Genomic DNA, 21,520 nt, shown 5'->3' with positions numbered 1-21,520 from the left:
GAAAAGTCATTAATCATGGTGACTAAGGGAGCTAGGGTCATTGTCAAGATCATGATCTCTACTGATTGGTCAGCACTAGAGTAGGGGGTAGATTCAGAGAAAGCGGTAACTATTTATTCATTTACATTCATTTACATCAGAACACAGCCCTAGCCAGTTTAGCTCAGTGGATAGAGCATCTGTTTAAAACATGGTAGGAGGAGTGTAGTAATGTATGGCAAGGGGGTGCTTCAAGTAAAGGGAACGGTAAGTTCAAAGACAAGAAAGCCAAGAGAATTTTCAGGTTAGCTTGGGCCATAGAGTTCCAGCTGAGGAGTTCAAAGAAAAGAAGCTAGAGTGACAAACAGAGTCAAGCTGCTTAAGGACTTTCTTTAGCTACAGGAGAGAAGAGGTGATTCAGTGCTTATGCATGTGCATGCATGTGTGCATGTGTACACACATGTGTTAGAGGGAGGTGGGGACAAAAACACCAGCATTTTCACAGCAGTTCAACCTGAGGGTTCAATGACTATGGATGCCAGTAAAGATTCCTGAGATAAAGAACCAATAAAGCATTTATGAACATCTGTGAGGCTCCCTGGGGAACCCCAGAAATACCTAGAATATTTCTAAGGGCAAGCAGGTTGATCTTAGAAAAAAAGTGAAATCTGTGTTATTTCTATGACACTGTCTGTATCCTGAAGCCTATGAATACAACAGAAACCCAGAAGACAACTTCTTACCAGTTAAAATAGGAATAGGCCATCCTCCTTTCATAATTATGTGATATCGGACGCTCCTATGATGATGTTGAGCTAGAAAATGAGTGAAAATATAAAGCAAGAATCTTTTTCTCTTATGTCCCTTTGCAGGGGTTAGAGAGAAAGCCCTGGGATTCTGTCAGAGGGAGCGTGCAAAGATTAACACAAAGGAGATGCATAACACTGGGCTTCCAAATCGACTGTAAGGGACTGAGAGAAAAAGTGAAAGCTCGGGTTCAGATCCTTTTGAGGGCTTTGCAGAGGAGCATGGGTCAGAGCAGATGATTGGAAAGTAGCTAGTTGACTTCCAGGGGGAAGTGTGTGGGTATCGCCCTGTGAGTGTTACATGTGCTGGATAAGCGTTGGCACAGTCGGCCCTGGAGAGCACTTAGTGTTCGAGGAATTCCACTTTCTCTTCTTGAGAAGATACTTATTTAAAAAATATTCAGTGGTTATAATGAAATTCAACTGCCTGAACTCATAAGCGAGTAAACTACACTCAAGAAAACACTCACTGAAACTCTTTAATTTTGCATGATGGCAGAAGTTTTGTTTTGTGACAAGAATATTTCAGAAAAATTGATACCGTTATCGTAAGAAAATTGTATAGACATATTCCCACTTATTGAACTGCATGGCTTTCAACCCACAGCATGCAATTCTGTGAAAGTACAGAATATTAGGAATGATCTGTTTCTGCTCAATTATAGCTAAGGTGTCAGATACTCAACCTCTTCCCTATCGCGTTTGAATGTATTTGCACAATATGTATGCTCAGAGAATGGCTCAGCTTCTATCTGTTAATCTAGAGGTTGCTGTATTAATAGGTTGCACACTTCATTGATTTCTAATTAATTTCTTAATAGACACAGAGGGTAACTACTGCATCCCACAGATATCTTTGTTCTCAATGCAACCCACGTCTTTATTGATCAGCTGCCTAAGGAGCAGAAGTAATCCATTCTAAGTATACTTCTCTGAGAGTGTGGACACTCTACAATTCACTCCTTCCATTGTAATTATATTGGCAAGAGGTCAGGGAGAGGGAAAAACTGTGCTGTGGTTAGTATTCCCTTGTTCCAGGCCAATGAGCTTTTACCTGCAATTTATTTAGTAGGAAAGCAGTGGCTTCTCACTTATGCTTTTTAATCTTCCTTTGTTTACTTGTGTATTTTATTATTATTATTATTATTATTATTATTATTATTATTTTCTTGTTCTTTAAGAGAAGTTTGAGTTCCAAGGAGGATGACCTGCAAATTCTTCCAATGAAAATTTTCAGAAGTTTGGGTAGGGTAGCAAATGCAATTTTAGAGGAATTTTTGGAGAAATGTCGGAACAAGAAGACAAAAAAAATACCATTATCACTGCCAGCTTCAGAAATCTGTAAATAAGTCCACATACACTCCTGCTGTTATTCTAATATCACCTTCCGGGGTTTGGGCCTAAGTTGCTTTACTCTATCCCATCACAAATACTGTAATCTTTGAAATTTGCTTCAACTGCACTACAAGGAAAAAATAGCTACAGCTTGGACAACCTTACAAATTTTGGGTTTTATCATTCATTTAACCCAACTACAAACATGTAATTAAATGACAGGCAATCTAAAAATTGTCAAAAATACTAAGTTCAATTCACAAACAGTTTGTAAAGTGTCTCCAGAGGCACCATACTACGGAACCCAGCAAAATTAAACAGGTCTGTTTACAAGTACAAGTCTCAAATGTTTATTATGCGCAAGAGTTTTTATTTCATTGAATTCCCAGAGAACCCCTTTTCTGTACAATAATCACTCAGTTACATAAGCTGTCTTTTATTAGTTTCATATATGATTTCATAGTCTATTGGCTATAATGGTAAAATTATCGCCTCTATAGTCAAGCTGCCTGAAGTCAAGTCTTGTTTGTTCTAAGCTTTGCCCTCCACTAGCTATGACCCTTGGTCAAGTATCTTACTTCTCTGGTCCTCAGTTTCCTTATCTTGAAATGGGAATAACAGTAGTACAAATCTGAGTACTACTAAATTTTTGGGTCCTTCTGAGTTCCTATATACAAAGCATTTAAAACAGTGCCACGGCACAGAGTGCTTAAATAAATATTAATTTTATATACACAAACATTCAGAATAATAACATACATAATTATATTTTGTCCTCCCCATGTGATTTCAGTGTTCACAAATAATAAACATCTCCACGTTGTATTTTCCATTGTGACCATTGCTATTATTGTGTGTCCAGATTCTCCTATGCTAAAATTACTACAAAACAGCACATTATTTATATTGTTAAGCAAATTTATAGGATCGCACAAATAGTGTTAGTGCTCAATTTCGTTTGTTTAGTGTCAAAGACATGGAGATAAGCTTGGTGTCCATCAATAGGAAAACAGACAATAAAATGACAGTGCATGCCTGCGTGATATATGTGTATATGTCTGAGTTTGTGTGTAGAATTTAATGCAACAATGATAAGCAATAAGCTGGATTGCATATAGCAACATATTTGAATCTAAAGAAAGCATAATGAGCAAAATATGAACCTATTTAAGACATAATACTATTTATGTATTAGAAATAGCCAATACACTTTATAAAAATATAGATAAAATATGTAAAATATGGATGATGGATTAGAAGAGGATGATGCCGTGGATGTTTATCATGGATAGAAAAATGGGATTGGGGTGGAGAATGGAAGGGAACAACAATAATAACACACTTGAATTATAGAGTAGGGCTAGCTCAAAATGATGTGTACCTGAGATTACAAAAGAAAACAAAGAAGAAATTCACACACATTACCTTAGGTTGGCTCCCAGAAAACAGTGTCGGAGACTGACTTACATGCAGGATGTCATCTGGCAAGTGTTCTCAGGAACAACATCTACAAGGCAGTGAAAAGCAGTATTACATAGAGGGAAATTCTGGGCTATCATTAAATTGCAACTGAGGTCTCATCCGATCCTATGTAGTACCCTGGAGCCAGAATAGCCTGTCATAATTGTCCAAGGGGGTATGGCCTTTGTAACCCTGTATCAAGTGATTGCTGAGTGTAGCTGCCTCCTGTGAAAGGGTGAAACCCTTGCAGCGTGGCTCCCTTTACAGTTGGGTTGGGGGTTTTAATGTCTCAAAACTGATGGAACTTTAATGAGAGCCATCAGCAGCCCACACATTTGAAAGCTGAGCTTATCAATACTTTGGTACCTCAGAGGTGTCTGGCTGGCACACCACAGCATCTACTACATGCATATGAACACACTCAAAAAATATTATTGGGACTCTGTGAAAAACATGTTTCAAATAGCAACAAATAATATTTTCATTGCACATTATTCAAATGACAGAAATTCGGTTGTCTTCAATATTTCAAAATCTCAAGAACTATAACCTGGCCAGGTCTCTTGAAGATCATAGGTGCAATTGGAAGATGTGAGAATTAAGCATTGTTAACTCCAAGCCAGTTTAGGAGAGTTGTGTGAATCTGCATTCTTCCTCTGAGAAGAATGATAGGAAGAACATTCAGGAACAAAGAAAATGAGAAACAGAAGGTATTTTACCTAACCCTGCTGAGTAACCAGTTGGCTGACTGTTCTTTTGCTTTATAGTGATTAAAGATTATTTTTAATAAGAGGGATGAAATGTGGAGGTTATTTGTTTATTTAGAAAACCATGGTATCTTAGAAGATCAAGGTTTTTTACAAACATGATGACATTGAATCTACAAAAAAATCCTCAGGGTAGATGCTATCATTATCCCCCATTTAATGGATAAGTAATGTGAACCACAAATAAATTGACCAAGGTCATATAGCTAGTAAGTAGCCAGGTTTATTTGTAGTCTGTCACCTTAAACATTGGATGCACTGAACTTGTCTTCTGCTAAAACATATTCATGGCTCTCACTCAACATTTAAAGGGGGAGCATCTAGTCTACCTCATTCTTTACTACTCTCTGTGTCTATTAATGGACTGCAATTTAATATTTTAGATAGATATATTTTACAGTTCCTTCTATCATGGAATAAAAATTTAAAGCTAGAGATCATTTAGGCCAATCTGTCACTTTTATAGGAGAGGTAAAATGAGTACCTATGGTCATAAAGCTAGCGAGCAACATGGCCAGGACTTCTATCTTGCAACATTCAGGTCTGTGTTCTTTCTATGCTCCCATGAACCAGCTTTTGCTTGTTGAAAAGACTTCTCCATTGATTCAATTACAGAGCCCCCTTAGTTTCCCTCATTCACTATTTGCATAAAGTCAGTTACTTCATTAAGGATGTCCCTTTCTTCCCTTGAACACGCTCATATCTTTAGCTCTAACAGTAGAGAGAATTATAGTTGGATTTTTTTTTTCTCAGGGATAGAATTACTTTCAGAAGGAAAGGTAAAAAAGAGGAGTTATTTTCATTTGAAGCTACCTTTCCTGAAGTTTCCTTTTATTAAGAAAGCTTCAGGTTATTAGAATGAAAACTAAGAAGAAGGGGAAAAAAAAACCACTCTTGCTAACTCCAGAGATTAATGCCTGTGAGAGCTGACTGCAGCTTGAAATTTTTAGCTCCACACGTTTCATGAAATTGTCGCATGGCCTATATATGGGAAGCAAATATTTATTGTCAGAAATAGCCTGGTCTCTCTTGACTTCTGTTAGCTTCCTGCAGCTGGGCAGAATTCATTTTCACATTGAATTAAAACAGTAATAATGCAGTTTTGCTAGACAGCTCTGACTCAAATATCATAAGATTAAAAAGAAGGTCATTGGTAGGTACTCTTCAATACTGATATTTTAAAATTAAGTCACTGATCTTTTTTCTTATAGAACAGTTTATATGAGTTGATTCTTACCATAGATTAAAACTTTAAATTCAATTTTAATAAAATTATCTTTAGATTTTGTATTAAAATGAATTTCTGAAAGTCAAGAGTAAAATTTGACTTTCTCTAGCTAGTTCGTATTTATTGATGCACATTTTAAGAGGTATGAGCAAAAAAGAAAACAAGCATTCCTTGAAAACTTATTATAGTATACAGAGCAAGTATGAAAAATGGTAAAATTATCAATGCTTTGGGTAATGATAAATTCTGAATAGTTTGTATAAAATCAGACTTTTAGCACCTAGACCAAGAAATAGACAAATGCCCCTAAATCCCTGGCTGATATGGCTCAGTTGGTAGAGCATCATCCCATGCACAAAAGGTCACTGGTTTGATTTTGGAACAGGGCACATGCCTGGTTTGCCAGCCCGATCCCCAGTAGAGGGCATGCAAGAGATAATCCATGTTTCTTTCTCTCTCTCTCTCTCTCTCTCTCTCTCTCTCTCTCTCCCCTTCTTCCTTCATCTCTCTCTAAAATCAATATAAACATATTTTTAAATGCCCCTAAAACAAGTCTACAAAAAAGTCCCCTCAGTACTGAGTGATAGAAGGCAGAGACTTTGGTACAACAGATCTACTGTTTTTTTTGTTTTGTTTTGTTTTTTTATATATATATATATATTTTTATTGATTAAGATATTACATATGTGTACCCTCTACCCCCCCCCCCCGCTCATCCCCTAACCCCCCCCCCCCCCCCGTTGTCCGTGTCCATTGGTTAGGCCTATATGCTTGCATATAAGTCCTTTGGTTGATCCTTCCCCCTTGCCCCCACACTCCCCTACCTTCCCTCCAAGGCCCAACAGTCCAATCAAAGCCTCTCCGTCTCTGGATCAGTCCTTGTTCATCAGTTTATGTTGTTCATTATATTCCACAAATAAGTGAGATCTTGTGGTATTTATCCGCTCTCCAGTTCCATCGATGCTGTGGCAAATGGTAAGAGTTCCCTTTTTTCTTCCTCTTCTTAAAGAATACCTTTCAGCATTTCATATAATGCTGGTTTGGTGGTGATGAACTCCTTTAGCTTTTTCTTATCCGTGAAGCTCTTTATCTGATCTTCCATTCTGAGTGATAGCTTTGCTGGATAAAGTAATCTTGGTTGCAGGTTCTTGCTATTCATCTCTTTGAATATTTCTTGCCACTCTCTTCTGGCCTGCATGGTTTCTGTTGAGAAATCAGCTGACAGTCGGATGGGTACTCCCTTGTAGGTAACTGACTGTCTTTCTCTTGCTGCTTTTAAGATTCTCTCTTTATCTTTTGCTCTTGGCATTTTAATTATGATGTGTCTTGGTTTGGTCCTCTTTGGATTCCTTTTGTTTGGGGTTCTCTGCGCTTCCTGGACTTGTAAGTCCATTTCTTTCACCAGGTGGGGGAAGTTTTCTGTCATTATTTCTTCAAAAAGGTTTTCAATATCTTGCCCTCCCTCTCCTTCTGGTACCCCTATAATTCTGATGTTGGTACGCTTGAAGTTGTCCCAGAGGTTCCTTACACTATCTTCATATTTTTTGAATCTCTTTTCTTTTTTCTTTTTCGGTTGGGTATTTTTTGTTTCTTTGTATTTCAAATCTTTGACTTGATTCTTGGGATCCTCTTGTCTGCTGTTGGATCTCTGTAAATTATTCTTTATTTCAGTCAGTGTATGCTTAATTTCTAGTTGGTCCTTTTTCATGTCCTCCATGGTCTCACTATACTCCTTGAAGGATTCATTAAATTTATCAGCGGTTTCCATAAAATTCTTGACAAACCTTATAAACGTGGCCTTGAACTCTATGTCCAGTCGTCTGCCCTCCTCCGTTTCTGCCAATTGTGACCTGTTTCTTTGTCTCCGCATTTTGGCTGCTTCCCTGTGTTGATAGAGTGGCCCTGCGCGCCAGGTGTCCTGTAGGGCCCAGTGGCTCAGCCTCCCCAGTTACCTGGGGTGGACACTCTTGGTGCACTCTTGGTGCCTTGTTTGTTGTAGGATCACTGGGAGGAATTGACCTCCAGGCCAATTGGCTGTGGGAAGCAGCTGTGTCTGAAGTGGGAGAATGGTCCCCTTCTGACCACTGGGTACAGTGGCTCCTGGATCTAAGGAGGTGCTAATTCAGCCCCTGCCTGAGGCCACACAGCCAGAGGAGCCACGAAGAGGCTCAGCTGTGAAGCAATGCAAGCGGCTGCGGGGCCTTGGGCCTTCTCTTGGAAGTTCCGGGTCTGCTTGGCTGGGCTGTAGTTAGGTACAATCACATGCAAAAGTCTCTGCTGCAGCCTGGGTGGGGCGGGGTCTCAGGGAGTCAAAGGGCGGAGAAAGAAGCTATGGCTGATTCTCCGCGCCCGGAGTCGCGCGTCTCAGTGTCCCGGTAAGGGCTGCAAGCACCTCTGAGGGAAATCCGCCCTCAAGTTCGCCCGCTGCCGCCTGACAGAGCAGCCTCTCCCCGTATGAGTCCTGGGTCCCCAGAGACTTCCCAGGACCGGAGTTCAGAGCAGTCGGGAGCTTGTGATTCAAAAAGACAGCCACGAGCCGCTGCCGTAGAGCCGCCGCCGTACCTCTGCACTCAGCCTCCGCAGCTCCTCTGGCTCTCAGCTTGCTTTTCTTTTCTTCTAGTTGTAGAAATTACACTCAGCCAGCCTTCTGGTTGTTCTGGACGATGTTTGCTCCGTCCTTTGGGATATTTTTCAAATGTTGTGGGAAGCGACTATTTCCCGGTGTTTATCTATGCCGCCATCTTAGTTTCTCCCAGATCTACTGTTTTACTTACTCGTGGACAATATTCTCCAGTAATGAAAATTTCAACCTATCTTGTTCATGAACTTTGTCTTCACTAAATTCCTGAATTTGTGATGTATTTATGGAGGGCACCAAATCTTTTAATAGATTCCCTAATTTTTTCTTCTCCTTAGATGATAGCATCTTCAGGTATATTATACTAGTATTAAAATAATACTTTGAACCATAATGGTTCTCAAATTTCTATCTATACATTAATAACAAGTAGGTTATGGGTATATGTATCATAATTTGCAAACATGTATTGAATACCAACTGTGACATATATTAGTTTAGGTTCATAGATTTTCTGAAATAGGCAATTCAAGTTAATGAGGGTTGGTGATTCTTATGCACACTAGAACTATTTATATCTAAATATGGAACAATAATGGAAACATGCTTGTTCTGTACTTACTACGTGACAGTTACTTTTTAAGTGCTTTACATTTATTAATCTATCTAATCTTTACCACAACCTGTGAGATAGGTGCTATTATGACTGTTTCTAAGAGGAGAAAGGTGAGTGACAGAGATTTTAATTAACTTGCCAGACTCACACAGCTGGAACATGGCAGAGCTCAAGTTTGATTCAGGCAATTGACTCCAGAATCTGCACTCAAACCCACCACACATCCTGCATACCCTGGGGCCAAAGCAAGAACTGAGTTTCCAATTTAAACAATTCAAATCCCTGCTATATTATAAAAGGTTCTTTTATTTAGCTGTATTTTAAATATAAATGCAAATAACTCAATCACCTGCATTATGCCCTGAAATTCACAGAAATATCTAATATTTTTTCTCAAAAGTACTAGGATATTTTATAGTTATATGACTCTGCTGTGTACATAGATTTTTGTATGCCCATATGACACTGTGACCTATGGAGAGAGGGGGTAGGCTTAAACGTGCAGATTTAGGGGCCACAGCAAGGGATCAAATCCAAGTGCCTTGACCTCTCTTAGCATCAGTTTTCTCACATTTAAATTGGGATGAAATCAGTATGCATCTCATAGGGTTAAGTTAACCTATGGATGTAGAGTGTTCTGTTTAATGTTTGCCATGTTCTAGGTACTCAGTCAGTTTTAACTGTGATCATCAGTGTCACTGTTCCCAAAATGTACTCCACCTGAGCTGGCATGGTAAGGACATGAGAGTTTCAACAGGGCAGAGTAAAAGGTATCTTTTCAATCAATACTGTATCCCTCTATCACCACAAGTGATTGTTCTTTAACCATCTTTGAACTTTAAGGGATATCAGTTTATTTTTGTCTGTTTCTGATAACTACTTACTTCCATAATTGCATCACATTCTGATTTAAAGAGTGATTTCATTTTGAAGGAATCTAGCAGTGAATATGACTCTAATGAGAACTTCAAATAAGGAAATCCTATCTTAATGACTGTGATGTGCAGAAACTGTTGTTAACAATCCATAGACGATTCAACACTCTACTTCAGGGTGTGAAAGTAGAACTAAGGTGTCATTCAAAATTAAGGATTTGAAAGTGTGCATCTGTACAATGATGCTTCAAGTTACAAAGCAACCATACAAATGTATTTTGATGGCTTGGTAATAACATAGATGCTTCTGTTTTTATTTATTTTAATGATGGTTGGGTGGGTGCTGAAAATTGGATAAAGATTGTCATCTGGTTTCCTGAATTGACTTTTCATTATTCTGAAGAAAATACATTTTCTGGATAAATATTATTGAGGTTCAGGATACTATGTCACCTGCTGAGGCTTTGTATAAGGAGTTACAAAGAACTTTAGAGTTTTTGAAATTTTGCTTGTAACATAGAATATGTCATTAGAGTCTTGGTGAATGTTAGTTCCCCATTGGTATAGCATATACCATTATTCCTGCACATGTTTAAGAAATATACACATGGTATTTCCATTAGGATAATATTTACTTAAAGGAATCATTATCTACCCAATTATAGTACACACACACACAAAAAAAATTATTCTCAAGTTATTATCCTTTATTATTCAGTCAGTTAACAAGGATAATTATTTTATTTTAAAAATTTACCTTGAAATCTATTTCCTAATATTCTTTCTGGCCTAGTTTAGTTGAAGATTTGCCCACTCATGTATGTAGAAGCTGGATGAATATCATAAAGGATACTAGCAAAATAGTGGGATCCTGAAACAGAAGGCCAGGTGCTCTCAGGGGGGTACATCTAATAATTAGCTAAAGAGGATGTTTGAAACTTGCCTGGTATGGGAACTGAAAAAATATATATGAAAAATGAATATAGCTCATAGACTGCCAGTATGCAACCTTCATTTTACACTCTCATCTCTTTTCTTCTGGGCTGTGGCAGTGGCTCCTGACTTCAGCTATATTTGTGTCCAATCTATCCTCAGGACACCGATAATTGTCTCCCTCTCCTTTTTAAAACAACTTCCGCATCACTACATTGAATGCTGCACAAAATGAAAGGCCAAATTCTCTACCATGACATGATAGGGACCCTTCTTGGGTCTAGTTTCTCCTTTTTTTCTTTCTGTTTTACCACTCACCGTTCCCTTCCCCTTACATATTATTCTTCAGAAAGACAGAGCTACATGCCTTTGTCCTAGTATGCCATGTTATTGATGCCCCTGTACTTGTTCTCTCTGTCTGCAGCTTTGCCTTCATCTTGTCCAACTGGTGGCTATTATTCAAATCTCACTTATCACTCAGTATCTCTTTAAAGCCTCTCTCTCATAGAGGCTTGCTAGGCTGTGCTACAAACAGTCCTTAAGATCCAGCTGTCTTAAATGCCTTACATGCATCACCTCGATCCACTGGAGTTTGTATTCCACATCTGCCCACTTTATTAACTTAGCTCTGTCCTCCTTTAATGCAAAGGCTTTGACTCTTTGTCTTGCTGGTGTCTAGCACAGTGCTAGGCACATCGTATGTGTGTCCTGTGATTGTGTGTGGATCTGAATATTAAGTTGCCTGCACACTTTCCATATTCTGATATGAGTGTGGTAAGAAAGAGAATAATGCATGTTATTGTAGACATTTCTTAGAATGACAAAAATGAATGATGATTATCTCTTAGGCGATATGTTGTTTTTTTGTTCTTTGTTTTTTTATCTTTCAAGTCACCTAAGGACTATATGCTTTCAGATTCACTTTATTCTCAGAATGCCCGGTTAGGCATAATCAAATAGAAAGCACTGTTTACAAAAGAGGGCAAAGCCCCCATAAATCCCAGTCATGGGTGGATTTCAGAAGACTCTAATACCTGTGGTGTCACCAACTGCTGACTGACTGGGCCATCCCGGGCACTGTCTCACTGGCTGTGTGTAATGGACACTTATATAGAGTTTGGCTCATGATGTTGTTGGAAGCAATCTTCTCTTTACACTACACTGGGCATACAGTGCATAATTTTCTGACCTGTGTGATTTATGTGTCTGTTTTCCACAGCTTTTGTTTTGATATCAGAAACCATTAATCCTTCAAAGTCCTGAAGTTGTAATGTTAACTGCCAACTGCATTGATTTGCAATTGGCATGAGAGTATGCTTTAACCCTTTACAAAAATTCTGATTTGCTTTGGAATGGCAACCTTTTCTTTTTTACCACTGAAATCCTCCAATAAAGAATACCCTCTAACTCTTTAATAAAAATATATTTACTTAAACAAAATATATTCATTCTAGGCCTCTGAATTCATTTCCTTGGCTTTATATTAACCTTTTCATTAAAGCTAGTGTAGGGATGGGGCAGAAAGTGTGCTTGCCTCGCGGATTTATTTAATACTATTTTTAAGAAGATATCTTTAATGCTAAATAAATTGGCAATCATGGTCTTAATATAAAAAAAAATAAAAAGCTAGTGTATAATGACTCGTAGTTCTCCTACTGCTGAGGTAACCATTAATAATTATTGTTTCTATGAAATTTTAACAATCTTTGTAAATACTAATATATGTTATCTATATATAAGTGACATAGATATAACATATACATATCTGAATATATATATATATATATATATATATATATATATATATATATATATTAGGGGCCCGGTACACGAAATTCATGCACTGGGTGTGGGGGGTGGGGGGGAGTGTCCCTCAGCCCAGCCTGCCCCCTCTCACATACTGGGAGCCCTCAGGCATTGACCCCCATCACCCTCCGATCACCTGATCAACCCCTTGCCCAGGCCTGACGCCTCCGCCAGAGGTGTTAGGCTTGGACAGGGGACCCCCATCTCCCCCCGATCACTGGCTCTGGCCCCTTCCCAGGCCTGAGGCCTCTGGCCTAGGAATCATGCCTGGGCAGGGGACTCCCATCTCCCTCTGATCGCTTGCTCCACCCCCTGCCCAAGCCTGACGCCTCTGACCCAGGCTTCAGGCCTGGGCAAGGGGACCATCATATCCCCCCAATCCCCGGCTCCGCCCCCCACCCAGGCCTGATGCCTCGGCCAGAGGAGTTGACCCTCATCACCCTCCGATCACCAATCACCGGATTGGCCCCTTAACCAGGCCTGAGGCCTCCGGCAGAGGTGTCAGGCCTGGGCAGGGGACCCCCAGCTCCCCGCGGTTGCAGGCTCCGCCCCTGCCCAGGCCTAACGCCTCTGGCCTAGGCATCCGGCCCAGGCAGCGGGGACCTGCAGTGGCAGCGGGGGGCGCCGCGATCGTGGGCTCTGCTTTAGGCCCAGGCAAGGGACCCCTAGCTCCTGGGACTGCCAGCTTCGATCGTGCCCAGCTCCCATCGCTGGCTCCACCCCTACTTCCTGCTATCACTGGCCAGGGCGGCAAAGGCTCCTGATTCTACGATCATGGCTGGGGGGCAGGGCCTTTGCCCTGCCCCCCAGCTCTTTGCTCCCCCCTGGGTTTCCGATCACTGTCAGTGGCAGGGGGCTTCTTCCTGCTTTCCCTTTCGCCTCCCTGCATTGTGCCTACGTATGCAAATTAGCCGCCATCTTGTTGGCAGTTAACTGCCAATCTTAGTTGGCAGTTAACTGCCAATCTTAGTTGGCAGTTAATTTGCATATAGCCCTGATTAGCCAATGAAAAAGGTATTGCCGTACGCCAATTACCATTTTTCTCTTTTATTAGTGTAGATATATATATATATATACACACACACACACATATACATGTTATATTGTAGGGTAAGCCAGCTATATCTCTTGTTGGCAATCAGCAATACATTTTATTTTAAATTACCCTATATGTTTCATGAAGACAGCATATTAAAAGCTATTTTGAGGGTCATTAAAACTATGCAATTTCATTCGTGTGTTCTTATAACCACTACAAATGTCATTGAAGCCTTTTTTAAATTACAGGCTTTTAATGGCTGCAGGGTATTCTTCACTTTTTGCATAATTAATAAGAATGTAATTCTGCAGCCTTGATAGAACCTATGATAGTGATTTTTGGCATCATCAAATCTTTATATGAAATACCTTCCAAAGTTATGAATAGTTGTATTTGTTTGGAGCAGGCATGTATGGGGAAGATGACATGGCACAGGAGTTATTGAGAAGAAAACAATTAGGAATATGTGGATCATTCCAAATATATGTTAGCTTATCTATGAAGACACCTGCACACCTCAGTAATGAGAGTGTTTTCAAAAGAACATCAAGTCTCTAGGGGAAAAATGATCTAATGTTTAGCTTGTGTGCAGGTAATTTATTCTTCTTTATAGGAATCCAGGGAGAAAAGGCAAAAAGCTATTTGTTGTTGCCTTTTTATCCCAGGTTTTCCCTAATTTTGAAAATATTCCAGGAATGTACTTCACTTAGAAAAATTAAGCATTTTAAACTAAATGCTGAAAATTCCCTTTTAGTCAACAGAAAAGATGAGGCATTAACTGTCATTGGGGAACTTGGTGTTTTTCAGGGAATGATGTATCTGGAAGAAAGACGGCTTGTTCATCGCGATTTGGCGGCCCGTAATGTCTTAGTGAAATCTCCAAACCATGTGAAAATCACAGATTTTGGACTAGCCAGACTCTTGGAAGGAGATGAAAAGGAGTATAATGCTGATGGAGGAAAGGTGAGTATCTTTCTGAGAGCAATGTTGCTTGTAAGCATATTATGGTATCTTTTAATCTACTTATATTTTATAGGAAGAAGTCAATAAGCCTGAGATTTAAGAGATTACATAATCCCAATTCTACCATTTACATTTTCTCCTGCCAGGGTAAAAATACACAGAGAGAATTTATTGCCAACTTCTCTTTCTCAAAAGTAGCTAAAACAAAACAATGCATGTCCTGACCCAGGCAGTCCTTATGTCAGGCCCAGTGTGGGAAAGTGGGTGGGTCCTTAGGGAGGGACTCCAGAAATTAAACTGTAATCGAGGCCTATAGAAATTGTTGCATTGATCCTAAAAGCATAGAACTGACTCTTACAGAGAATACAATTGCTCTCTCATAGGCTGGAGAGAAGCTTGGCTGCTTACCTAGACCCATAGGAAGTTTGACCATCCTATTTAACTTCTAATCCTCTTATAACAGATTAAGCAGATCCCTCTTATCTGACTTTTTTTGTTTTTAGCTTTTATCATAGTGTAGGAGTTACCAATTTACTTTATTTATTACCTAACTCTTTCCACTGAAATGTAACTTGATATATCCCAGGGGTCTGAATAGCTACAGTTTCTCCTAACTTTTCTGACCCTCCAGCCCCAGGCTCTGCCTGACAGCTGTGCCCTGCCTCTCTAACCCACCAGCTGTTCATGGCTTATGTCCTGTCTTTTCCCATTCTTGGCTAACAAACCAGTATGGTTTTCTTGTGGAGGTCCTTCTAGCTGGACTTGGGGGACCTTAGATCAGGAGAAGCCAAATGAAAAAACAAAAATGCAGCCTTAACTTCTGGTGACCCAAAGCTAATACTAACAAAAAAAATTGCCAATCATATATCATTCATCATGGACCATCCAAATATATTTTGTAAATATTTTGAAGTGATAGGCTTCCAAGTGCTTATCATTGATTTTTATATTCAGTTCTTATATAACCATATGTATTCAAATATTATCACAAGGCACAAAAATACAAAATTTATTTTTAAAAATACAACTGCAGTTTTGTCGTAGTGTCTGGCTTTTTCCTTGATTTTATTAGCCTATTTTGCCTGTTTATTACCTAATCACAGCAGTTTGAGACCACAGCTTTGAAATTCACTGCAAGATTGCACAGGAGCAAAAGTCTATAAATCACATGACTTCACTTGTCTTGAGAACATACAGCTGTAAGATTCGTCTAAAGCAAGATTCATTATAGCTTTAAATGCCTAGGAACCATTAAGTCTTTATCAAGCCACCTGTGATTTAAACTTACTTCTTCACCACAATGTCCGCAATCCATAAAGTCAGCTAACTCCTTGCCCATAGGGAAATTATTTTCAATGTGTCTTCTGTTCCCTTTCACTGAATGCCATGATTCTGTCATGGAGTTACCTTGGTATCACCTTGGTGAGCAGCCAACCTCATGCTTTCAAAGGCCTATTTAGTTTTATGCTTTCAACTGCCAAGTAAGCAGTGTTTATCTTTATTCCATAGAATCTAGTTATATTTTCAGCTATATAATGCCACTCTTCATAGTGAAACTCATTCTGCTGACCCATCAGCAGCAGGGTATGTGAGTTGTGTTGTTTTGCTTGTAGTGATGGTGGGTTTTGTACTGATTCCCTCACATTCTTTTATATAATTTCTGTACTGAAAATGGTTCACATTTTCAACACTAACTAATCAAGATGAGAGAGATCATTTATGGTTGAGGACCAGAGCAAGGACAACTTTGGATTTTTAATTTTTTTAGGTGTTTTAGTGAACAAATTATATGAAAGGAGAGGAAAGGGGGCAAGTGTGGAGAGTCTGTTTTACTGGTGGGCTGACATTTGTCTGAGGGTGAGAAGGGATAAGTGAGAATTCAAGGAATGTGATTTTGGAGGAGATATAATAGGATCCCATTTTATAGAAGTACATGTGTTGGTGTTTAGAATTGTAAAATAATATTAGCTAAGGTTAATTACTAGATAAATTAAGAATTATAAAAAAATGATGCTTATTTTGTTATTTTTGTTTTCTCTGTTTATGAAGATTTTAAAAAATAAATATATCTTTGGGTTAACTCATTTTAAGAATTTATAAAGGTCAATTTATTTGTTCCTTGTATTGAAAACAACATATTTACATTTGCAATACACAGTCAAAAAATATAATTGAAGCAAGACTCACATTTAAGAAATCAATATAGAAAATATTTTTATAGAACTATAAAATTTTCACATTTTATTCTCTATAGATGCCGATTAAATGGATGGCTTTGGAGTGTATACACTATAGGAAATTCACCCATCAGAGTGACGTTTGGAGCTATGGTAAATGAATGATACTAAAATGTTATATGATACTAAAAAATTATACCTAGGACATGACTACCTACCATGAGCTGCCCAATTAGAAATTTATAATCAGATCACCCTGTGAGGTTCCATAGAACACCTTTTTTTTTTCATTCATAGAAGTGTTATGAGCTTTAAAAAGACTTTAGTTTGAATAATTTATTACAGATGGCAGTGGAAAAGAAAACATAGCCTTAATTAATAGGTTTTACATTAAAATATACTGAAAATATGCATCAGTGACACTTCTCTTGGTAAAACTATTGTGCCCGGATACCTATTTCTGAATGTGGAGTCTTTATCCTCAGGAAAACTATATATTTTAGTTATATAATTACTAGATTATAATGAAGAAGAGATCTGTAATGTATGTATTATTGCTCAAATCAAAATCATTATTATCATCAAGGCTGACTATCTGCATGCTCATATTTTAGGTGTTTGCTTTTACCAAGAAAACCAATGTTCTGATGATTCAAGAATGTGATGTTATTATCTAAGAAAAAAATGATTATTAATTTCTTTCAATTTTGTGATCCCCACTTTACATGTATAATATCTTACATATGGATTATTTCTCACTCAGGTTCTCATATGTCCTGAAGAAATGAATCTATTTTTATCCCACTTGTTATCTTTGTGTTAGTTAAAAAGGGAGCCACAATTATTTACCCTAACAAAAGCCAATCACTCAGGAACACCAGCTTAGCCTTTAGAGCATTTAATAGCAAATATGTTAATCTTGAATTTAGTCAATATCAGATTTTACCTGCAATCGTGTTTACTTGGTGCTGAATACACGTGTATTGAGTAAATAAATGGTTTTTCCTGCTCTAATGTGGTCTAGTGAAACTTAACTCGGGTCAGAAAACATCAGCATTACTTATAAGTAATAAATAGGGATCAGACTTTATTCTGACATCCATTCTGAATTGTCTTGGTTACCCATTGAAACTTTCAAGACAATAGTAAAGTAATTAAATTTCTTAGAAAGATTTTGTTATTGGGTGTCTAAACAAGTATAGGAATCGGAAGAGCCTTTTATAAATCTATTTTTGATTGCCCTCTGGGGAGCATTCCTTTGCCACTTGTGTATTGCTCAGTTGTTCAAAATACATTGTTAATATGCTTACATAAGAATTTGATCTCCAATTTAGGAGTCACCATATGGGAACTGATGACATTTGGAGGAAAACCCTACGATGGAATTCCAACCCGAGAAATCCCTGATTTATTAGAGAAAGGAGAACGTTTGCCCCAGCCTCCTATCTGCACTATTGACGTTTACATGGTCATGGTCAAATGTAAGAGCAAAATAATTTCATCACCACCATCATCATTCTTAGTAAAGTGGCAGCACAGATTAATCTACCTGCATAATGTTTTTGTATATTGATAAATATAAAAGCTCAAAAATAATTATGGAAGAAGCATGTAAAACACCTGTGTTTTTTTTGTGATTATTGTTAAAATGAAGCTGTATCATGCTTCTGTGCTATAAAGTCAAATTATATGATTTTTATGATTTCCATGACAATCAAATTGTCTTACATAAAGAGATGTAGTCTCAATATTAGTAATTTTATAGGAAAACTAGAGGCCCAATGCATGAAATTTGTGTGCAAGGGCCTTGGCCCCGGCCCCGCCCACTGCTGCCATGCCCCCCCCCCCCCCCCCCCCCCCGCCAGCTGCGGCTTTATCTGGAAGGAAGAACATCCAGAAGGACATCTGGTCTAATTAGCATATTATGCTTTTATTGTTATAGAAACCAGGCTAAATAAATGATCTAAATATAAAGAAAGAAAGCTTAAAATTGATAGCTTAAATATGAATGAAATGAACATGGGTTTTTTGGCCACAGTAAATGATCCAGGCAGAGGGGAAGTGGGTAGACATGAATCTACATTGAACTAAAAAGATGACGCATGTTTACTTACTTCAATTTGATCATTTGTTTACGTCTAACTCTTACTTTTCTTTCTCCTTTCTATGCCTAGACATGTGTTTTAGAAGCCGAGGCTCTTAATTTAAATAGAATTAGAAAAGTCTCTGGAGTTTCTGACTTAATTTAAGTGAGATTAACATTCAGCAATCTTTCTTGTGTAATTTGGGGTTTTCCCCTTTTGATTTGCACAGGATTAGCAAAGAAACAAACTGGTGAAGGTGAATAAGCATCTTATTAATAAGAGACTTTGGACCCAGGTCTACCCTATTTATATTCATGACATGTGTGATACATTCTGACAGTGAGGGAAGAAATAAAAAATGTGCTTTCCAGTGCAGGTCAGCATGCCCTTTTCTCTAAGCATAGTTCTATTTACTCAATATTTAGTTAGAAAGAAATTGAAACCTCGCTGTGAAGTTAACCTTTTTTTGTTCCAATAGTTCCAGAAACACTATCTTCTGATTAACATCTGGGCATCAAAAGTATTACTGCCCCCCCCCCACAAGTGGATGCATGTAGAATACAGAGCATTTCAACTTTGTTAGGAGAAATAAAATTCAGGTGTAATTAATGATATACAAAATGACACCCAAGGACGTTCCAGAATAAGAATAAAAATTGAACTCCTAGACAAAAGAGAAAGGAGCTTTATGGCTCTACTAGTGACCCAATGCACAGATTCGTGTACATTGAAAGGAAATTAATTAGAAGGTGGCCGGTGGGGCAGGACTGGGTGAGATGGGTCAGACACGGCCTGGAGCCAACCTCCAGCAGTCCCTCCCCGGCCAGCCACACTTGCGGTGGTGCTGGGCTCGAAGGGTGTCTGTGGAGTGAGCAGCATCTCTCTGGCAGATGGGGGTCTCTTGGCCTGTCCTGTGGGGATTGGGCTGAAACCGGCTTTCTGACATCCCCCAAGGGGTCCCGGAGTGTGAGAGGGCACTCTGCAAAGTTGCTGTCATACAGGGTATGGAACGCAAATGCAAGTGTGCAGTAAACCAGATTCGGGGCCAACAGTATCTCAGCAACAACATAACCCACAGCTGAAGGTGGAATCACGTGGCCCCGCGAGGAATCGGGTTCCCTCCTCTCTGGTTCCAGGGTGCGTCACCCAAGAACCACTGCTGCCAAGTCACCGCAGCTTGGCAGCTCCTACATTGAGCATCTGCCTCCTGGTGGTCAGTGTGCATCATAGCTACCGGTCAGACAAACACTTAGCCTTTCATATATATAGATTGGATCAAGCACTGACCAGAAGCCATCTATGGAAGAATGTTTAAAAACATGCACACATTATATAATTTGATCCCATACAGGATTATTTAGCATACAGGATTATTTAGATACTTCATTTAAATACCCTGATGAAATAATGAAAAATTAAGAAAACTTTGCCCGATAGGGAGTTTTACCTTGCTTTTAGGAGTTTTAATACTTATGAAAAGGGTCATTTGGCAAGAAAATCAAGGAAAGCTTAATACTTTTATTTTTGTCATCAGCTACACAGAGCCTGGGGAGATGAGACCCATTTTATCTAGACTCCCAGCTAAATAATAATGCATACCCTGAAAATTGCTGAGAGATTTTTTATTCTGAAAAGGCTAATACTAAAATAAGCTAAGGGTGATTGCTGAACAACCATTACCAATCACTGTACACTAGTTTGCTATTGTTTTTATTTCCCCCAACCAGGGAAAAAGGTAACATTAAAAAGTTGCTTTCTATTCCTTTTGTTGTTGTTTTTTACCCTTTGTGCTAATGTACCACATTGTAACCAAAGCTGTTATTCCATGGCACTCCTGATACAAAATAATAAATTATATTCCAATCACCTCTTCTATAACCATCAAAGAAAAGTTTTAAAAGAGAATTCTCTCTATACCTAAGAAAAAACTATTTGAAACTCCGTAAGTTAGTACAGTTAAACAGGTTATATTTTTTAGGAAGAAAATGATTTTAATTGAGATCATGAAAATACAAACTTCTGTTATCCTATAGTATATTACATTTAGTTGTGTCAACAAACTGCTTGAAGTAGAACCCTCGCCTTTTGGATTGTTTCTTTCATTAGCTTTCTTTGTTTTTCAAAACATTACTGTAAAAACAACATATTTATCCTATATTTTCATAAATTCCATGTCCCATTTCTTCCTGATTATGATTTTTATTGCATGTGAATTTCTAGGTTGGATGATTGATGCTGACAGTAGACCAAAATTTAAGGAACTGGCTGCTGAATTTTCGAGGATGGCTCGGGACCCTCAAAGATATTTAGTTATTCAGGTTAGTACATATGACAGATTTTTAAGTATTTCCCAATGGCAAACTCACTACAAATATGAGTGATATCTGGGCTTTGGAACTGTGGAAATAACCCTCACAAATAGATTAACTAAGCAGAATATCATGTGAAATGACTTATGGGAAAGAGCTTTTACTTGATGTCAGAACACTTCTAAGCACCTTCCCTTAGTATTCAAGTGCCTCTGCTATTGAACAGCCAGATAATTATGATTATCCATCTACATAAAAAGCCTTTATCCTCAGACTAGCTTTCCAGCACTCTGCTTCTTGTTAGCATTATATGTGTCATGTTCATTGTTATAATCTTCCCTTTTCAGATCAAAAAAAGGATAGATTTTTATCTTAATCTTGTCCATGATTGAAGACAATGAAGTAAAGCTTCAATATATTGATATTTTATTTCATAGAAAAACTATTTTCTATATTTGTTTGGGAATATATAGAGTATCTAAGCATAACTCAGATTAAAATGAATTGATATACACATAAATTAAATAACAGGCTAAAAGAAGATTTCATGTTTAACACTAGAAA

At 38.3% G+C, this 21,520-nt stretch overlaps 1 protein-coding gene across 1 annotated transcript in view; it reads left to right on the top strand.

The window, feature by feature from the left end:
- ERBB4 (erb-b2 receptor tyrosine kinase 4) overlaps positions 1-21,520 on the top strand; it is a 925,368-nt gene that overhangs the window by 864,078 nt on the left and 39,770 nt on the right. Inside the window, exons 22-25 of the mRNA XM_081095735.1 lie at positions 14,231-14,386; positions 16,641-16,716; positions 17,898-18,044; positions 20,868-20,965. Of these exons, the coding sequence (XP_080951861.1) occupies positions 14,231-14,386; positions 16,641-16,716; positions 17,898-18,044; positions 20,868-20,965 (477 nt within the window). The remainder of the gene's footprint in view (positions 1-14,230; positions 14,387-16,640; positions 16,717-17,897; positions 18,045-20,867; positions 20,966-21,520) is intronic.

This window comes from Myotis nattereri (genome assembly GCF_964212035.1).
Source record: "Myotis nattereri genome assembly, chromosome: 7".
Taxonomy (NCBI): domain Eukaryota; kingdom Metazoa; phylum Chordata; class Mammalia; order Chiroptera; family Vespertilionidae; genus Myotis; species Myotis nattereri.
The sequence above is the reverse complement of the archived record's forward strand: the minus strand, read 5'-3'. Positions and strand labels throughout refer to the sequence as shown.